Genomic DNA, 20,366 nt, shown 5'->3' on the forward strand with positions numbered 1-20,366 from the left:
ACTAAAACGTCGAATTTGATAAGACATCTCCATATTCAGCGTATATACCAAATCAGAAAATCGAAATACTTCCATTATTTCTTAGCATAAATGTCATTGAAAAGTTGAATGAAAGTTGCTCAAAGAACAAGACGATATATATTTGGTTTTAAGCAGAAGATCAGTTCAAATCAAGGAATTGGTTGTACATATATAATTATTATTGAAACAGTTTATTGCATTTTGCAAACGTAATTTATTGTTATTGGTTTTTTAAAAACTACTGATCAAAATAATATATTCTAAAAACATCAAAACACAATCCAAATGCTTGTAACATGCTACCGTAGTATAAAAAATAACCTCACATTGAATTCAAACTTTTGACACTTTGCTTAATATAGTTTCGTTACCAATGTCACCATGACAATCTTGCAGCTTTAGCACCCAGTTAAGCTCAGCCGGAAATGAACCGGAATTCTGGCTGGTTCCAGTTCGTATTCCGACTTCAGTGGCTAATTAGAATCGGTTGTGTTACTGGAGCCAGAATACGAACTGGGACCAGCCAGAAATCCAGTTCATTTCCGGCTGAACCACAACTTTTTTTATCGCTACTCCCCCGGTACGTGAGTCTTCGAAAAAAATTCTTCAGTTAAAACATGTTACGTAACGTCGGTGACTACGAAAGTAAACGAAGGGAGACAATTACGCAGTATTCAAATTTAACGGTAAAAATTTGTTGCCTTCCTTTAGCGGAGAAAGTTATGTCTTATGTGTAATATAACTTGTTTTAGTTTAGTGCTAGGGCGTTTAGTGACAACGGTTTGCCTTGCTCTCTTGGTTCGATCTCGACTATAGGTTCTATCTCTCGATGCTGAATCATGGCAGCTAGCAACGGAATTATTCTTCAATGTGAAATTTACCTAGCAGTACCAGAATATAATATTCGCGCAATCAACGAAGCAGTTTCCGGAATTTGCGTCGGAGTCAGTCGAAACTTTTCATAGTTTGGATTGATACCGTTTCCGAGCTAGTGCTTGTTTAAAGATATTTTTCTGATGAGTCACAATTTGTAATTCCGGACATATTCTCTTGTCTAGTGCGTAATTCTACTGGATCGTTGATCAACTTTTAACAATCGCACCGGGAGGTTGCTGATCTAGCTCAGTGCCTTCAAGTTTTACGGTAAACTTAAAAATTGCTGGGTGACTTGGTTTCTTGCTTGAGCGCAAAAGAGTGGTTTCCTTTCTGCTAACAATGATTAGGTTTGTTCCAGTACACGGAACTCACTCCCTGTTGCTCCGGAACAAAAAATTCTTGCTCCTTTTCACTCCGATTTGCTACCAGAAGAAGGAAAAGAAAAGAAGATAATACAGGAACGATTTTCTCCGGAGTACTTCCAGTTTCTCCTGGTACTGGAACAAACCTATTGCTACCAGTGTTCTCTTGCGGCAACGTTGGTCCATCACAGAATCTCTTACGTTTGCGCGGTGCTGGTGTTTTCTGAAAAGAGGAAATAAATCACTATTACAGCAAGATGGTGAATAGTGGGACGCAATTCTTGAGCGTTTTTTCAAAAAGTCATATCTGCAATGAGTTACTCTCTTTGTTTACTTTCTCTTCTGTTAATAATTCGGTCACTTTAACATTTATCCCTCAAGTCTGGTCATAATATGCTACTTAAAACCACCGTCTTTCGATCTGTACTGTAAAATAAGTGAAAAGCGTTATAGTGACACCGTAAAAATCGAAAGAGAAAGTAAACAAAGAGAGTAACTCATTGCAGATGTCTTTTTGAAAAAATTCTCATGCGTCAAAATATTCGTAAACAGGCGTGTGTCATGAATGCCACCTGTATATTAACCACAATCATAGTACACTCAAAATAGTAAACGTTATGCCTATTGGTTTATAGATTTTTGCACTATTGCGGAAGAATACGTTTACGACACTATTTACTGGCACATAAACCTAATGTGTGTATTTACAAGAAATATTAATCTTACATTCACATTTCATAATTATTAGGCACATAAAACCCCATTCTATAACAATATGCACATATAACTTATGTGTGTGCATACATAGTTTATACAATTGACACATAGAAGGTATGTGTGCGCGCGATAACAATAGCATTTCTTCTTCATATGAATTTTAAGCGGTTTGAAACAAATAGAATTAACGTTTGGATTTTTTAGTGTACTTTTGTGCAGAGAATATTGTAACAACATAACGATAAAGTCAAAGTAACACCTTTCCGATCCGCTTTGGCAACGGTTCCGTACCGTGCACGAATGCCAATATTATTTCACACGCTTCAAATGTGAGCACACTTGTCCGGGACGGTGCCGTGCCGGACAAGTGTGAATGCTCGCTTTTGATTTGTATGAAAGAATATTGGTGTCCGAGCACGGAACTGAAACGGATCGGATAAGTGTAAATAGTGCTTAATGCTATAAATTGAACCCTTCCATAATAAAATTGAAATACCTGCGTCAGATTGTTTAATTGATTGTACATTTCCAAAGGTAATCAGCATTGTGGCGCAATGTAGTTCAGCCGCCATGGTCATCGGGATAGAACCAAAGCAGATCGAACATTGGCTCCTCATGTTGCATATCATGCGATCCGTCTAGCTCTCGAATCTGATTCAGGGACTAAGACGGCTATGTGAAACCAGTAGATTTGGCCATCACCTAGTGCCGGTCGCGTGGAAATTTTCCAAACCTTGGGATAGGAATACCTGTAACTACAATCTCTCGGGACTCGTGGTTCCTAGGGCTGTGATTCCCGTACGATATTGAATCGTTAGTGCCACCATTTCACCAGAATAATAGTTTCGATCAACATAGTCATCAATTGACAGCTATTTGGCATCCATCCTAAAAAATATGATCGTGAAACTAGCTGTGCACAAACTTACGAAACATTTTACCTATTGTATACTTCACTCCCTTTCCAGTACTCCCTTTTTGCCTTGCATACTATGGCTTTGACCAGTTATTTGCACTAAATAACGGCTATTCCCTGTATGTTGAAAGACACCATGTCAGTGGCATTGCTCGAAAATATGCAAATAAATCCTTTGATCCGGACGCTAGTTTCTCTCCCAATACCAGGAAATCAGCTCCAAAGCAATTTTTCTAGGGTACGTTAGTCTTGAAGATGACAAGCAGCAGTATTTTCACGTTTTGATGTCGCGAACTGACTTTTTGCGACTGCACAGAAACAATGAAAAAACTTATCTCGCAAACGCATGAAGCGCTTCAAATGACTGTCTTTCGAGCCAGCCCAAACACTGGAAACAGATGAAACACGAATGATCAACTACTGTTAGTTGAGATGATAATAATAAGCACCATCGTTTACTTTTTTGGGTGCAAATAATTCATATGGCGTTATGTCTATCCTTCGAATATCACAGACTGTTCATTCCAATACAGACATGAAGTCATTCGATCTTGAATCCACCATTTTTTAGATGATTGCCATTCGAAATCGTCAACATTGAGTTTTTATGTCGTTCAAATGACAAATCATATGCTATATCGCAACAATTTTTGTTCAGTGTATGTAAACTTGGCAACTATACATAGGAAAACTGCGGTTGTTTACATCTGGCCTATCAGGACAACACCCAAAATGAAAAAAAAACTATATGCAATGGATGGTGTTTATGTCAAATAAAAATAACCCTCTGGGAAAACCGAGAAAACATGCCCTAATTTTTTCTGACAGGGCATCAGTTGTCGTGAAATTCGATATGTCAAATCCTTCCTATAGTGTCAAATCCAGACTATATTTTCAAGTTTCCTGAGTTGGAAAAAAACATTGTTGCAATCACGAAAATCAGCTTTATCGATGTAAGTAATAAAAAAACGACTTTTTTCTCATTTATTGACCCAATTCCAGCTCAAATTCATCAACCGATAGAGTCGGAATCGGTTGTTTTTTTAGCAAGATTCCATACTGAATCCATTCAGGATTTCGAACCGGTTCCGGAATGGATTTGACGGATAGTTGGGATAGGTTGGTGTGGCGGCGCTAGTGTTTATTGTACACGCAACCATAAAATAACCTACAGAAAAAGTTCTTTTAACTTAAATTTAGGTACTTTTGAGCCGTGCGTCGCTTTCGCACTTATTAGTGTTGTCAAAAATAAAACGAGAGATTCGACTCAGTCGAGGTCTTCCCCAGTGAAATTCAGCCGGAAATGAACTGGAATTCTGGCTGGATCCAGTCCGGCTCCATTGAGTTCTTGTCGCCCAGTCTCACGAACACTTCTGCAGCTTCCTGGTTGAAAACAATCCCATTTGATTTTGCCGTCTTTGTTTATTATTTTCCACCAGCTAGTGATGTAGTGTTTGTGTCATGTGCCGTGTATGTACATGAGCCGTAGAAAAGTCTATTGACACAACCGATTCCAACTAGAATCGGTTGTGTCAATGGAGCCGGAATACGAACTGGAACCAGCCATAATTCCGGTTCGTTTCCGGCTGAGCTTAACTGGGTCCGTGCAGTAAGGTACTTTTGAGTTGTTTGGGGTATACTCAAAATTAGGTAAATACAACTTTAATTTAAGTAAATTAAACTCAAGGTTGAGTTATTATTTTTGCCGTAGTTAAATGGAAACACGGTTTACCTAATTTTACCTTCCTGCACGATACCACGAGATTGAGTCAAAAGTACTGAATTTTAGGTAGTTTTTGGGTGGCGTGTATATTAATTCAAATGTTTACAAATGTTTTAAATATTTTTGTTCTATCATGGATGTCTCTTCTCTGTGCTAAAAGGGATTTGTTTTAGGTTCATCCCGGTCAGCATGGCAAGCAGAAAGTTAGCAAAAGTTGGGCAAAGCGAAATTGATGCTGGCAGAGTTTCTGCGAGCATTTTGCGCGATTTGTGCGAGAATTCTGGCAACGAATTCGCTCAAATGCAACAACCGTTTCAGACAAAAGCGGTTAAACCAACCGATGCTGCTCACTTTGATTCAGAATCGAGCCAGAAATGTACGGCCAAGATCTCTGCACGCTGCCTGCCACATCTTTGTCAGATGTTTTTCCAGATTCGTGCTAAATTCTACCAGGTAGGAATTGGCAGGATCTTTGCACAGTTTATGTCCGAGTTATGCCAGGGTTTAGCTCGGTTCCTGTCAAAATTTGCCAGAAAACGCGAGCGAAACCGAGTTCGCCCTAGCTCAACTAACCCGACAGGATACGCGCAGAAATCTGTGTTGATCGTGTTGAAGGTACCCACTGAGACGTCCAAAAAATTGTTTCAAAATCGTTCAACACGGGTCCAACGATGGACGTTCGTTGAACGGTTATTTGGACGCTGTCCAAATTGGTCCAACGAACGTCCTTCATTGGACAATTTTGAAACCAACCGTTCTTAGAGGGTAGTTTCCATTTAACTACGGCAAAAATAATAACTCAACTTTCAGTTTAATTTACTTAAATTTAAGTTGAATTTACCTAATTTTGACTATATCCCAAACAAAAGTACCTTACTGCACGGAAGACCTCGACTGAGTCGAATCTCTCGTTTTGTTTTTGACAACACTAATAAGTGCGAAAGCGACGCACAGCTCAAAAGTAGCTAAATTTAAGTTAAAAGAACTTATTCTATAGGTTATTTTATGGTTGCGTGTAGACTGTTTTGGGCTGGATCCCGGTCAGCGTGGCAAGCAGAAAGTTAGCAAAAGTTGAGCAAAGCGAAATTGATTCTGGCAGAGTTTCTGTGAGCATTTTGCGCGATTTGTGCGAGAATTCTGGCAACGAATTCGCTCTAATGCAACAACCGTTTCTGACAGAAGCGGTTAAACCAACCGGTGCTGCTCACTTTTATCCACAATCGAGCCAGAAATGTACGACCAAGATCTCTGCACGCTTCCTGCCACATCTTTGTCAGATGTTTTGCTCGATTCGTGCTAAATTCTACCAGGTAGGAATTGCCAGGATCTTTGCACAGTTTATGTCAGAGTTCAGCCAAGGTTTAGCTCGGTTCCTGTCAAAATTTGCCAGAAAACGCGAGCGAAACCGAGTTCGCCCTAGCTCAACTAACCCGACAGGATAAGCGCAGAAATCTGACAGCGCTGCCAAACCAAGACTTACAGAAATCTAGCAGAGCGGTCTTTGCAGAAAATTTGCTCACTGGGATGTTGTTGGCTCGAAACAAAACTTGTCGAAATGTCAATTGACGAAAGGTTCAGGGCTGGATGTTGTGGGCTCGAAACAAAACTTGTCGAAAGTAAACAAAGTTCATTTCATATCGTCAAACTGGCGCCCAGGTGGTGAAATCGTTAGAATTCAACGGGGTGCTGGAGCGTTGCCAGAAAATTTTTATTTCCCAGACTCAATTTTAGGAAACATCCCAGTTAAGCTGGCTGGTTTTAATTCGCATTCCGGCTGCAGTGAACCAACCTATTTTAGTTAGAATCGGTTGTGCTATTGATGCCGGAAAACTAATTAGAACCAGCTAGAATTTTGGCTTATTTACCGTTGAACTTTACTGGGTTCCGGTAACCATCCGATACCCTTCAGGAACCTCTGTTCAGTGCTGCATTCGGTAACCGTAAACAGAAAACCATCCTACACGCTCGCAAGCACTCATATTCGACTCTCTTTCCATGTAAGTTCTCACACTGAGATAGCAACATATACTGTCAGTCATACTACGTGAGTACCTTTGCGGACCTTTTGTTCTGTCTTTTTGCTCTTTTGCTCACTTCGTTTCGTTTCAGCTTGACTGAAACCTCTCGATGACAGTCAGTTTCGAAAATTATTGTCATTAAGTCTGGCAAGGGAAGTTTTAAATTCTGCACGATACAAGCCTTGAATTCAATATTACAGTTCAAATACATTACCTATTTAAAAGTGGTTTGGTTGCTAACCAAAGATTGTTCGAGAAAAATTGTATTTCAATTTCCTTCGCCGTTTGGATAAGAGCTGTAATAGAATTACGCGCATTCATAAATTAATTTGATGTATGACTATGGAACTAGCTAAAGCAATGTAATATTTAATAATATAATATTCGTGTTGCATTCTATGGGCTTCCCTAATAATATGAAACTGACTTTTATTCTCAATCGCAGTAGGCAGAGTTGAAATGCAAGGAAAACAAAACAAATAGATTTTAGTTTTTTCGTCATATTGATGTGTTTGGTTAGTTAAAAATGTGCTCTATCTCTTGATAAATATGTTTACAGATAACCAGGTCAAAAAGCATATACGCATCTTTCAAGTTTAAATTTCAGTATATTACTGTTTTCGTTCGAATATAAGGCAAGCGCAGAAGGGTCAATAAAACTACGCTTGTTGAATTTACGAGGTAGACAAAACAGCGCGAGGTAAACAAAACGGAAAGAGGAGAATTTGCATTTGTGCTCACTTGACTCTGCTGTCTGCGCTGCGTGCCGTCATTTTTTTTCTCACTCTCCCTCATCACTGTTGCTGGCACTCACTAAGCTAAGTTTTGGTTGCTCAAGTTCTCTCAACTAAAAACGACGATCATTTTGATTTGTGACCGAAGTTTTACGTACATTTTGATGAAAAGGTGATAGTCATGATTTCGTGCAACTCTGCCTCTGTTTAAGGGGCACCATAACCAAGGCCCATCCGGCGGGCGAGGTGGTCACCGACCCGCCTTCGGAAGCAAGCGAACCTGTGATCCACTCGTTTGCCCGGCTTACTCAAACATAGGGGCTATCCCTAATGAGCGGTAGCGAAGTCGGACAGCACACACAAAAGCGATGTGGCGTAGCCACATTGGGTGGTGGAAAAAAAATAAAATTGGCAACGCTAGCAAAATGTAAACACAAATTAACCCTTAAATGCGCAATGTTGTTTTAAAACAACATTGCGAAAACCATCTCAAAATTTTCATAGAAACGTATTAAAACTGTTAGACAATTTTCAGAAAATTTGAAAAAAATTGCTTTGCGCCTTTAAGGGTTAACACTCCGGATGAACCTACACTGCTGGCCAATAAAATAGGTGTGTGATAGATTATTTTGTTTTTCTCTCAACTACACATACCAAGTTATAGCAGTCTCAATCACAACTACCGCGCACACAAGCCTTGACATCTGTCAAGTTACTAGTGGGTTGTTGGCGCTGATGACATTTGCAATCTTTGTCAAGATGTAAAAGAAGACTGTCGCAGTCTTTTTTGTCTGGTCAATATAATAGGTGTGAGAAATATATTAACGAGTTATTATTATACATAATTTCATTATACGTGTTATTTGGTAAAGTTTGTATTCTGCGTGCTAATAAATGTATTTAAATGTTGAATAATTCAATGATTTGTTATAGAATGGATCGAGCATCTCACTGCACTCATGTGGAATGAGTTTTGCTAAGAAATATGGTTAAAGAAGATAAGACAAACAAATAAATCGCGAATACTCTTCGGCATTCCGAAAACTTCGTTACAAATGCCTTAAAACCTTTGAAAAAAGGAAACACGAAAAAAACCAAGAAAACATCTACAGCAGCTGACCATTGTATTGTATTATTAGCGAAATCTGATCCATTCGCGTCATCTAGGACTATTACTCGAGAGGATACGCGCAGAAATCTGACAGGGCTGCCAAACCAAGACTTACAGAAATCTAGCAGAGCGGTCTCTGCCAGAAATTTTGCTCACTGGGATGAAACTTCAGCCTTGTTTTTCTTAGTTCCCAGTCAAAAAGGGCAAATTGCTGACTAGCAGGAGGCTATTTGCCAACTCGAATGCGCTATATGCCCTACAATTTGCTAGCAATTTGCTGGCAATTAGGGGGCTATTTTATATGCAACATTTGGGCGATTTGCCGCCGTCATTTTTTGCCGCTCTACCCGCCCTTAAATCGCCCAGGGAACGCGCCATTTAATCGCCCTTAATTGCCTGATATGAAAATTAAAAATAATAATTATTTTCGGATTCACTATCTACTCACATAAATTTATCGGTACACTAGGTAATCACCACCAGACTATAGGAATAATCGATGGTGAAATTCGTACTGCACACCAAAACTTACCACAATCTGACTTTCATTTAGACTCAGAGATCTTCTTCCACTATACTTACACACGATTTCACAATTTCCACATTCGTTGGCTGAATTAAGTGCACAAAACAAACAAAATACAACCTGGAACGCGCCAATTGTTTAAAAAAACAATTCTAAACTTAAGCGAAACATGAACCGCCATGTTTGAAAAACGCAAAAAACAACCGAGTCCATTTCAGCCGCCAGAAAATTTGTCTAAGTGTTGAAATTGCCTTTAAATCGCATTCGCAAATTGGGTCATTAAATGAGAGAAAAAAATCATGTGATCGAGCACAATTTTCCCTACGTTGTGACTTTTGCGTAACGTTTCACCAACGACGAAAGAAATCTCCTTACTCGACGATGGAAGCGAAAATACCACGGCAGCGGGATGGACTAAATGCACTAACAGCAGTTTGGATCACACAAAAAGGTAAGATTTTATTTCACTACACTTTAATTCCAATTTTCATTTAGGCGATGTTCACTGTTTGACGGTCAAGAACTAATGAATTTTATTTCTTCGTTTCAAAAACCAACTACCTAGGAAACAGCTGATCCGTACAACACTGTACATGCGGAACAGCGGAAAATGAACCTAACTTTTGGTAGCAACATAACAGCGTACTAGATGCCTACAGTGACACTTCGCTTATCTACTTCAACATCACCGTCTCCTTGAAATAACACATTTCAAAACAAAACAAAACAATTTCGGTAATTCTACATGCTTCACATTACTAACAACTATTTACTAATATTTTCTTTTTCTTTTACAGCAAATCATCCAGATTGGGCCGGTTGTGGGTTGGTGGCCAGCAGCTAATTGTCGTCGTCGTCTCCTGATGCAGCAGCGAAATCCGGCAGCAAGCAGATTTTAGTGATCGGACGGCTGATTGTACCACGAGCAGTGCGCAGCAGTACAACTCTTGCTAGCCCATCCGGGCCCGGGGAAGTTGACTCAATTCGAGCAAGTGGCCAACGGATTGGTGGTTGCAGTTCATCTACGACGATAACCATACGCCCAGGCAAAATTTGTTCGTTGCGCAAATGCTTGGTGGTATCCTTTTGCAGTTCCTGCAAATATTCTGAGCGCCAGTGTTTCCAACATTTTTGAACGTGCAACTGCAGCTGCTGATAATGATCCAGTCGGTTGACCGGAATGTTGTGGTGATCTGGGTCGGGCAAGGCGAGGATGCGGGTGCCGATAAGAAAATGGGCCGGCGTGAGAGCAGCAAGATCGTTAGGATCATCAGACATTGGCAGTAAAGGACGTGAATTCATCATTGATTCAACCTGCGTGAGCACTGTGCTGATATCCTCAAACGATAGGCGCGATGGACCCAACTGCCGAAATAGATGCTTCTTGGCCACTTTGACTGCTGCTTCCCATAATCCGCCGAAATGAGGTGCCTTCGGTGGATTTAGATGCCAAGTGATTCCTTCCTCTGCACAATACGATGAGATTTTGTCGATTTCGTTCTGGTTTTTGAGCATAGCAAATAATTTTCCCATTTCATTTTTAGCCCCTTCAAAGTTTTTGCCGTTGTCCGAATGAATGTGCGCTGGACGTCCTCTTCTGGCTATGAACCGACGGAGTGCACATAAGAAAGCCTGCGTTGTCAAATCACTCACGAGCTCTAGATGAACAGCTTTGGTGGCAAAGCAGACAAACACGGAAATGTAGGCCTTCGTCGGAGAGGCACGTTTGTGGATTGGTTTGAGATAGAGCGGGCCAGCATAATCTACACCGGTGATACTAAATGGACGGCTTGGAATGATTCGATGGACGGGTAGCTGACCAATTTGCTGCTGCGCAGGTACAGGATTGAGTCGAGTGCATCGAAAGCCGAAAGCGGTACTGTGCGCCAATCTGCGTCCGTGCAGTGGCCAAAATTCCTCGCGTACTGTTGATAATAAAAGGCGCCCATCGGCGTGTAGCATTCGGCGGTGATAATATTCCATTAGTAGACAGGAAAGCGGGTGGAAGCTAGGCAGTAGGGCCGGATGTTTTGATTGGTAGGGCAGTTGGGATAACTTTAATCGACCTCCGACTCTCAAAACTTTCTCTTGATCCAGAAATGGGCTCATTTGACGGACGTGCGAACGCTTTGGAACCGAATTCCCTTTTCCAGCTCTCTGATTTCTGGGGCGAAGGCTTCTTGTTGTGCAAGTCGAACTATTAACGTTTTGGCTTTCGATAACTCTTCCACAGATAATGTTCTCGCTGGATTCGATGTGGGGGGAGGCTGAGTTCTGGTTCTTTTACGTGTATTGACTATAAAACGGATACAGTATCCAATGACGTGAAGCAGGCGAGTGAACGATGACCAGCGAAGAAATAACGGATTGACCGATGTGTTCAATTGCACAGCTGCTACGACGTGTCGCACTTCGAGTACATCATCAGCAACAATTGGCGGGGTACGAGTTTTCCATTCTCCTTCGGTCAGTGACAACCAGCGGGGGCCTTGGTCCCACAACGTACTTTTCAGAAAATCTTCTACCGACATTCCACGGGATACTAGGTCAGCCGGATTTTCGCATCCAGATATGTGCATCCACTGGCAGCCATGGGTATAATGCTGCACCTCAGAGACTCTATTCCCTACGAACGTTTGCCAAGTGTTTGGAGGTGATCGAATCCACTGCAGCGTGACGGCGGAGTCCGACCAGAAGTACGAGGCAGAAACTTCAACATCTATGGCCTGCTTGATGCGATCATGCAGATGCGAAGCCAAAACAGCAGCGCAAAGTTCAAGACGGGCAAGGGTGAGACGCTTTAGTGGGGCGACTCGTGACTTGGCGGCGAGAAGCTGAATTCTTACGTTTCCCATTTCGTCTTTACAGCGGGCGTACGTGCATGCACCGTATGCCGATTCGGATGCATCTGCAAATGTATGCAACTGGATGGTTGATTGTGGAAGTAATACATAGCGGGTTACTCGATAGGCAGAGATTTTGGGCAGCTCCTGATGATATTTATTCCACTTATGACAAACATTTTCAGGAACTGGCTCATCCCAACCAGTCGATAATAACCACATCTCTTGCATTAGAATTTTGGCTCTAACTATGACCGGAGCAATGAGGCCAAGTGGGTCGAATAATTTCGCAATATCCGATAAAATGGAACGTTTGGTAGGTGCTTCATCGCGATGCTGCACATGCGAATCGAACCGTAGAAAATCTCCTTCCGGCTCCCAGTTAATTCCAAGCGCCTTTATTGTTTCATGGGGGGTGAATTGTAATGTAGATTGGGTGCCAATTTCATCGTCGTTCAATCCCTGCAGAACATCAAGCCGATTTGATGTCCACTTACGAAGTTCAAATCCTCCCTTCTCGAGTAATTCGCTAAGCTCTGTGCGGAGGTGAATGGCTTCGTCTACCGACTTTGCCCCGCCGATGAAGTCGTCGACGTAGAAATTTTTTCGTAAAGCCTTGCTGCCAAATCGATACGATCCTCCTTCGTCGTTTGCCAATTGCTGAAGCGTGCGTGTTGCGAGAAAGGAGGACGGAGTTAGACCGTAGGTCACAGTACGCAATTCGTACGTTTGAATAGGCGATTCTGGAGAGAACCGCCATAAAATGCGCTGCAATGGAGTATCGTCGGGGTGCACTAGAACTTGTCGGTACATTTTTGCCACGTCTCCGACGAGGGCGATCGGGTATGTACGGAAGCGAAGAATTATGGCGAGTAGGTCATCCTGAACCACTGGTCCGACGCAAAGAGCATCGTTGAGCGAAAATCCAGTGGAAGTTTTTGCTGAGCCGTCAAATACGACGCGAACCTTTGTCGTCGTGCTGGATTCTTTAACTACTGGGTGATGGGGTAAGTAGTATTCTATACCACAGCTAGTATCTTCGGGTTTGACCAACTGCATGTGCCCAAGCTGGAGGTACTCCTGCTTCAAACTGGAGTCTCGTTCCAAACGTCTCTCTAGAAATTCGAATCGGCGCAATGCGTTTGTTTTAGACTGGCCTAGCATAACGGCGAAGTCTTGCTTTCTGGGTAAACGAACCATATATCGTCCTTCGGAATTTCTCGCAACCGTTGACTGGTAAAAGGACTCACAATGCCGTTCTTCGGTGGAATAGTTGTCCTTGGTAGTTAGTTCCTCCATTTGCCAGAATCGTTCTAGACTTTCCTCCAAAGAGACCATCGATACAGCTACTACACTGCAAGAGTTGGAGGTACATGTCAAGCTTGGTATAGAGAAAGCTGAACCCGCAGAGCCTGCCACAATCCATCCGAAAACGCTATCTACTAATAACGGAAGATTGCCGTGCAGCTGTATTCGAGACGCGGTTGGGAAGAAAGAGTAAAAGTGTTTAGCGCCGATGACCATATCGATTGGCTGGCTTTTGTTAAATGCTGGGTCCGCCAGGAACAGGTCCTTTGGAATATTCCACATCTTTGTATCGATGGTTTGTGCAGGTAGGTCGGCGGTGACCTTATCCATCACAAGAAAGTTAACGCCGCACGAAAAATTCTCTTTTCTTGAAGTGATCTGGGCGTATACCGATTCACGTATCGCCTTGGATAGCTGACCGGCACCTTGAACAGTAATGTTAACGGGACTCCTTTTCATACGAAGAATTCGTGCGACACGCTCTGAAATTAGATTCGGCTGCGATGCACTGTCCAACAGTGCTCGCGCTGGATGTGCATGTCCGAATGCATCGATCACGTTTACGATGACTGTAAGCAAAAATACGTTCTCGCGTGGTTGTTGGAGAGAAGCACTCGTTTCAATCGAAAGAGGTATTTCCGTCGCCGCAACGGTTGTTTGCCCACGATTGTCGATGGAATTGGTTGGAATCGGTTGCCTAGAATCCGGGTGGCGCGAAATATTCTCATTGTTGGGCTTTCTAGGACCGTTGGATTGATCGAAATGCAAAAGAGTGTGGTGACGCTGGTTGCATTTTCTGCAGTTCAGATCACAGGGACAGTTGCGAACGAAATGGTTCCCTTTCAGACAATTGTGGCACAGTCGCCTCGAGTTGACTGCCCGCTGTCGCTCAGCCATCGAAAACTGAATGAATTTCTCGCACCTCGACAAAGAATGGGCCTGGTTGCACACCGGGCATTTAAGAGAAGAACCAGTGGTAGAAGCACAAGCAGATAAACGAAATTGGGAGTGCCTCTTGAAGTGGTGGGAAGATGCAATGTCGCTACTGGAACCGGGGTTGGAAGCAGGCTGGTGATTGACGGATATCGACTCTAGAACTCGTGTTCTCCTCTGCAATAAATCTATCAAACAAGTGTAGTTTGGGTTATCTACTGTAGATGCGTGGTCTTCCCAGGCCTTGAGGGAATCATCGTGGAGGCGCGTACACAGCAGGTGCTCAAGAAGGGTACTCCATGCGTCGGTCGGTTCCCCCAATTGGTGCAGAATTTTTGTGTGGCGCTCGAATTCATCTACCAAGCTATGTAGCGTTGCAGCAGTTTCCTTCTTCATGTGCGGAATGTCGAAGAGTGCCTGCAGATGTCGCTTTTTCAAAAGATAATCATTGGAATATCTACCTTCAAGTGCTCCCCATGCTAGTGAGTAGTTAGCAGAACATATAGCAATGGTCTCGATTAGCTGGGCAGCATCTCCCTTAACGGCAGCCTTCAAGTAGTGGAATTTTTGAATAGGCGGAACATCAGCATTATTGTGAATCAGAGCCAAAAAGGTATCGTGGAAGGTAAGCCATTGTTGGTAATCCCCATCGAATTCGGGTAGCGAAATCGTCGGAAGTTTGATGCCAGAAAGAGCGGAATTAGCATGCAGAGAGTGAGGGATACTAGCGTCAGGAAGTTGAGGCAATTTAGTAAGCAAAGAAGCTTTTATTGTAAAAAGCCGAGGTTCAAAGTTGGCACGAATTGATGCATGGTGTGCCCTACCTTCATCATCTATCGCTTCAGCTTCCAGTTCAGCTTGCACTTCCTCCAGCGTAGTCCACATCGTGTCCAAGTACTCCAACCTCAACTGTACTTGCGCCTGATCTCTTTCAGCAATATAGTCCTCTAAAAAAGCCTCTGCCCGACCCAAAGCCTCGACCACTGTATTTCTCCTCGTTGTCAGCTGGTAGATTCGCTGGTCATCGGCCATCTTGAATGGCAATGATAAATGTGGGTCGTGCGATCCGCAAAATACGTAGATCTGTTGAAATAAAGACCACGGTAGACCCGACGGATAAAATGAATCTACTTGGAAAGGTACTCACCTTTTCCAAGGCAAGAAAAGCCTTGGATTTTTAATACAACAGGAACAGGTTACACTGCACGTGTCCATCACGGCAGTTTGATTTCTATCGAACGATAAGTGCAGTAAGCAGCTTAATTCCGGAACGAAAGGAAGCGTTCTCCTCAAGTTATTACAGCGATGGCCGCAGGCGACGTTAACAAGATGGCGTCGGATGTGTAAGGCGATGGATCTCAAGCCCACCGGATACGGCGCAAGGGCCGACAAAGTAATCCGAAGAATGGCGCAGGGGCCGGCGTATGAATTGAGCGTAGAACCTGGCTGCCTACCTCTTTGCTGATGAAGCTGATTCACCAAGATCGTCCTTCTTGACACGACAGTCGAAGTTGCCGAAAACTCGAGAAAAATGCAATGCAGAAGAAAGAAACGGGTATCTAGAGCGCACCAGAAAGCACCAAAAAAGGATTGGACAGAAACTAACCTTCTGCCTGAAGGTATCAGGCCTTGTACGAATATTTCCCAACAGCTTGTATCCAGAACTTGCGATGGCGGTCTTCGGGTATTCAGCAAGAATAGACGGCGTCTACAAATGGCGATTTGGCGAACGTTCAGGGTGTTCTCCAGCAGCGCAATGGCGTTTTCCAGCGAATCGACGATGGTGGAACCGATCGTTTGCAGATGGCGATCCTGGTCACGGCACCAAATATGATCGCGCACAATTTTCCCTACGTTGCGACTTTTGCGTAACGTTTCACCAACGACGAAAGAAATCTCCTTACTCGACGATGGAAGCGAAAATACCACGGCAGCGGGATGGACTAAATGCACTAACAGCAGTTTGGATCACACAAAAAGGTAAGATTTTATTTCACTACACTTTAATTCCAATTTTCTTTTAGGCGATGTTCACTGTTCGACCAGAGACTAATTGAGACGGCGGACTCGCGAGTTTTCCGTGGCTCAAGAGGTACTAACTCAGGTAGTACTAGACGGTCCCTCGAAATGTCAAACAGAAAACGCGTTGATCATCGAGGATGCTTTGCTTTTCTTTGCTACGTGTTTTTATTTTTCCTGCTAGGTTATCTGTTGTTTACGAAACAGTGAAAAAATTAATTGTAGAGCTGCTTTTTATGGAACTAACAGAGCTTTTTATGAATCTAACGGTTTCCAATTGAGTAGTTTATGTCGTTTCTGCTTACGTTATATGATAGGGTGTGCTTTTCCATATTTTAAACATCTTGCGGCAATATACATGAAACTAGAGCTACTTTATGACGACACATAGATGTCCGTACCATAAAATATCCTCATCCCAGTAAATTACATTCGGAATGAGACTTGGAGTATGGGCTGATTTATGATGGAATTTCAACCGAAGGTTGTTACTTTTGCGCTTAAATTCTAAAAGAAAACATTCCGATAGCGATGAGCAGGGAATCTGCTGTCAAAACGAGTGAAACAGAGAGTTGTGAGAGAAAGAGTTTCAACTTTTCTTGGTGGAAACCAATGCGTAAAATGTATGGGCGCAAACAGTTTTTTTAGATTTTATTTGAAAATTTTCAAGTAAGTATCTAAATAAACTTCTGCAAACTATTCCCATATTTTTTCTGCATCAAATGTGTATTCATTTTACAACCACAATATTATAGTTTCTCCAAAATCCCAAGTTTTAATATCTTTCCCATACATTTAAATTCACCATAGCCACCACTGAAGCAGTGCCATCTCTAAAATATTTCCATGAAAGTATTACCTAATTACGAGTCGCCCGCCCCACAGTTAACTTTTCCAAAACTATCCCTAAGTAAAGGTTGATGAATTCCGAACAATTTTTGTTTTCCAAAATATTTTAAAACAGTATGCAAAACATGCAAAGGTTTCATAGTTTTTAAACAACAGTGGCTTGGCATTACACCCGGGAGAGAAAACAACACAGTGGCTGAAATATTAAAAGAAATAAGATCCAAAAACGAAGTTGTGCGAAATCTTACGACGCTAATCTGTCTGGGCATTTATGGTGCATCTTTCGTGCATCGAAATGCCTCGGACGCTATGGTACACATATTTGCGAACTTTATGTTGTTAAAAACCTCTTGGGCACAATCGCACTTAAATGCATACGAACTGCGTTTAGTCCCCCCGAACGATTAATCCCTGAACGATAACAAACTGGCCTGTGGTTGAAAAGCTAGAAAGTGTCGTTGCATAGATGAAAAACGAAGACATTTTTGTATATAAACAACAGATGCAGCGACGATCCTAGCAACGGTCAATAAATAATACCTGCTACCAACTTTACAAGCCCGATGCAAAGGGGATCACTAGATTGGTTTGTTAAGGTTGGCAAAACTGAAGGGACCGTGGTACCAGAGACTAATAGAGACTACCAACTGACGAAGAAACACTCGAAATTCCGTGGTACACTGTGTACTAGATCTTAAGAAGTAGCAGAAGTACCACGGTCCCTTCAGTTTTGCCAACCTTAACAAACCAATCTAGTGATCCCCTTTGCATCGGGCTTGTAAAGTTGGTAGCAGGTATTATTTATTGACCGTTGCTAGGATCGTCGCTGCATCTTTTGTTTATATACAAAAATGTCTTCGTTTTTCATCTATGCAACGACACTTTCTAGCTTTTCAACCACAGGCCAGTTTGTTATCGTTCAGGGATTAATCGTTCGGGGGGACTAAACGCAGTTCGTATGCATTTAAATTGCTGAAACTATAAGTGCGATTGTGCCCAAGAGGTTTTTAACAACATAAAGTTCGCAAATATGTGTACCATAGCGTCCGAGGCATTTCGATACACGAAAGATGCACCATAAATGCCCAGACAGATTAGCGTCGTAAGATTTCGCACAACTTCGTTTTTGGATCTTATTTCTTTTAATATTTCAGCCACTGTGTTGTTTTCTCTCTCGGGTGTAATGCCAAGCCACTGTTGTTTAAAAACTATGAAACCTTTGCATGTTTTGCATATTGTTTTAAAATATTTTGGAAAACAAAAATTGTTCGGAATTCATCAACCTTTACTTAGGGATAGTTTTGGAAAAGTTAACTGTGGGGCGGGCGACTCGTAATTAGGTAATACTTTCATGGAAATATTTTAGAGATGGCACTGCTTCAGTGGTGGCTATGGTGAATTTAAATGTATGGGAAAGATATTAAAACTTGGGATTTTGGAGAAACTATAATATTGTGGTTGTAAAATGAATACACATTTGATGCAGAAAAAATATGGGAATAGTTTGCAGAAGTTTATTTAGATACTTACTTGAAAATTTTCAAATAAAATCTAAAAAAACTGTTTGCGCCCATACATTTTACGCATTGGTTTCCACCAAGAAAAGTTGAAACTCTTTCTCTCACAACTCTCTGTTTCACTCGTTTTGACAGCAGATTCCCTGCTCATCGCTATCGGAATGTTTTCTTTTAGAATTTAAGCGCAAAAGTAACAACCGATTCGAAATCCGATTCATTCAGGATGGGTTGTTGCCTTCGGTTGGAATTCCATCATAAATCAGCCCATACTCCAAGTCTCATTCCGAATGTAATTTACTGGGATGAGGATATTTTATGGTACGGACATCTATGTGTCGTCATAAAGAAGCTCTAGTTTCATGTATATTGCCGCAAGATGTTTAAAATATGGAAAAGCACACCCTATCATATAACGTAAGCAGAAACGACATAAACTACTCAATTGGAAACCGTTAGATTCATAAAAAGCTCTGTTAGTTCCATAAAAAGCAGCTCTACAATTAATTTTTTCACTGTTTCGTAAACAACAGATAACCTAGCAGGAAAAATAAAAACACGTAGCAAAGAAAAGCAAAGCATCCTCGATGATCAACGCGTTTTCTGTTTGACATTTCGAGGGACCGTCTAGTACTACCTGAGTTAGTACCTCTTGAGCCACGGAAAACTCGCGAGTCCGCCGTCTCAATTAGTCTCTGGTGGTACTTCTGCTACTTCTTAAGATCTAGTACACAGTGTACCACGGAATTTCGAGTGTTTCTTCGTCAGTTGGTAGTCTCTATTAGTCTCTGGTTCGACGGTCAAGAACTAATGAATTTTATTTCTTCGTTTCAAAAACCAACTACCTAGGAAACAGCTGATCCGTACAACACTGTACATGCGGAACAGCGGAAAATGAACCTAACTTTTGGTAGCAACATAACAGCGTACTAGATGCCTACAGTGACACTTCGCTTATCTATTTCAACATCATGTTTTATTACATACATCGAAAAAGCTGATTTTCGTGATTGCAACAATTCTTTTAATGTAGAATACATTTAAGCTTTCAATATAGGGGTCCCGTTTCAAAATATCGGCTGCGGCGCCGCGTCAGATTTTGAACGTTAATAACTTTTATCATACTTAACAGAATGATTTGATTTTTAGGCCAATTTGTTGCAAATATGTTCCTCTATGCTGTATTAAAATTTGAAGTATGTATAACATGCACTAATAACAAAAAATTGTGTTTTGAAAAATCTTTCGAAAACGACTCGGAAAAGTGAAAATTTTCAGCCCATCCCGCACAGAGCCGTCAAAATGGTGGACCAACCGAACAATAAAATAATGAAAAGTTTATATATAGGTCCACTACATGTTTGTTCCTATGGTTATTCGCATTGGGTTGCTTGACGAGAGCAGTTGGTGGGGGAAAGACGGCATATTCCTTTGGTTAGGCCATTAGAAGCCGGACGGAAAGGAAAGGCTCATGCACGGCACGAGAACGAGCGAGAAAGCGATAGTAGTGCATATTAGCGCGATTATATAAATATCTGTCGGTCGGTTTTTCTCATCATTCGTATTCGTTCAAGCACTAGCAAGCAGCCAGTCCACCGAAGAAAAGCAGTTGGCAATGACGACGGCGGAAAAAGTGCCCCAGCTACTGGTGACTCATCGCAACCCGACCAGGAACTGTCGCCCTGCAAGAATTTCGCCCCAACTAAAGGGCAACAGAGTAGGCTATCGTTCCAGCGTCTGGGTCGTGAGATTGTGCAGGACTGCAAAATCGAGCCACGCTTACAAAGCTCAGTCGTAATGATGCCCCGAGAAGCCAACGATGCCTACTTGGTCGGTTTGTTCGAGGATGCAAAATAGTGCTTTGTGGCTCACCGTGTCCGCGGGGAGTGCGTCTGA

The 20,366-nt window shown here is 42.0% G+C and overlaps 1 protein-coding gene and 2 long non-coding RNA genes across 3 annotated transcripts; 1 reads left to right on the forward strand and 2 right to left on the reverse strand.

Moving 5' to 3' along the window:
* Positions 1-266: 266 nt before the first annotated feature.
* On the reverse strand, positions 267-3,546 carry LOC131695033 (uncharacterized). Its single transcript, XR_009306593.1, has 3 exons — positions 2,918-3,546; positions 2,473-2,864; positions 267-1,482 (listed from the first exon to the last, which is right to left on the reverse strand). It is a non-coding gene; the product is annotated as an uncharacterized LOC131695033 (long non-coding RNA).
* A 5,229-nt stretch (positions 3,547-8,775) lies between these two features.
* LOC131676367 (uncharacterized) lies at positions 8,776-10,512 on the forward strand. Its single transcript, XR_009303160.1, has 3 exons — positions 8,776-9,455; positions 9,570-9,739; positions 9,802-10,512. It is a non-coding gene; the product is annotated as an uncharacterized LOC131676367 (long non-coding RNA).
* A 597-nt stretch (positions 10,513-11,109) lies between these two features.
* Positions 11,110-15,120, reverse strand: LOC131675977 (uncharacterized). The gene has a single exon (XM_058955096.1). It carries the CDS (start codon positions 15,118-15,120, stop codon positions 11,110-11,112), a length of 4,011 nt encoding a protein of 1,336 aa, XP_058811079.1.
* Positions 15,121-20,366: the final 5,246 nt, after the last annotated feature.

The sequence above is a fragment of the Topomyia yanbarensis genome, chromosome 1, assembly GCF_030247195.1.
Source record: "Topomyia yanbarensis strain Yona2022 chromosome 1, ASM3024719v1, whole genome shotgun sequence".
NCBI lineage: Eukaryota > Metazoa > Arthropoda > Insecta > Diptera > Culicidae > Topomyia > Topomyia yanbarensis.

What these genes read in the sequence shown, in the direction of transcription:
- LOC131675977 (XM_058955096.1), bottom strand. Translation starts at nt 15,120, where the DNA reads ATGGCCGATGACCAGCGAATCTACCAGCTGACAACGAGGAGAAATACA.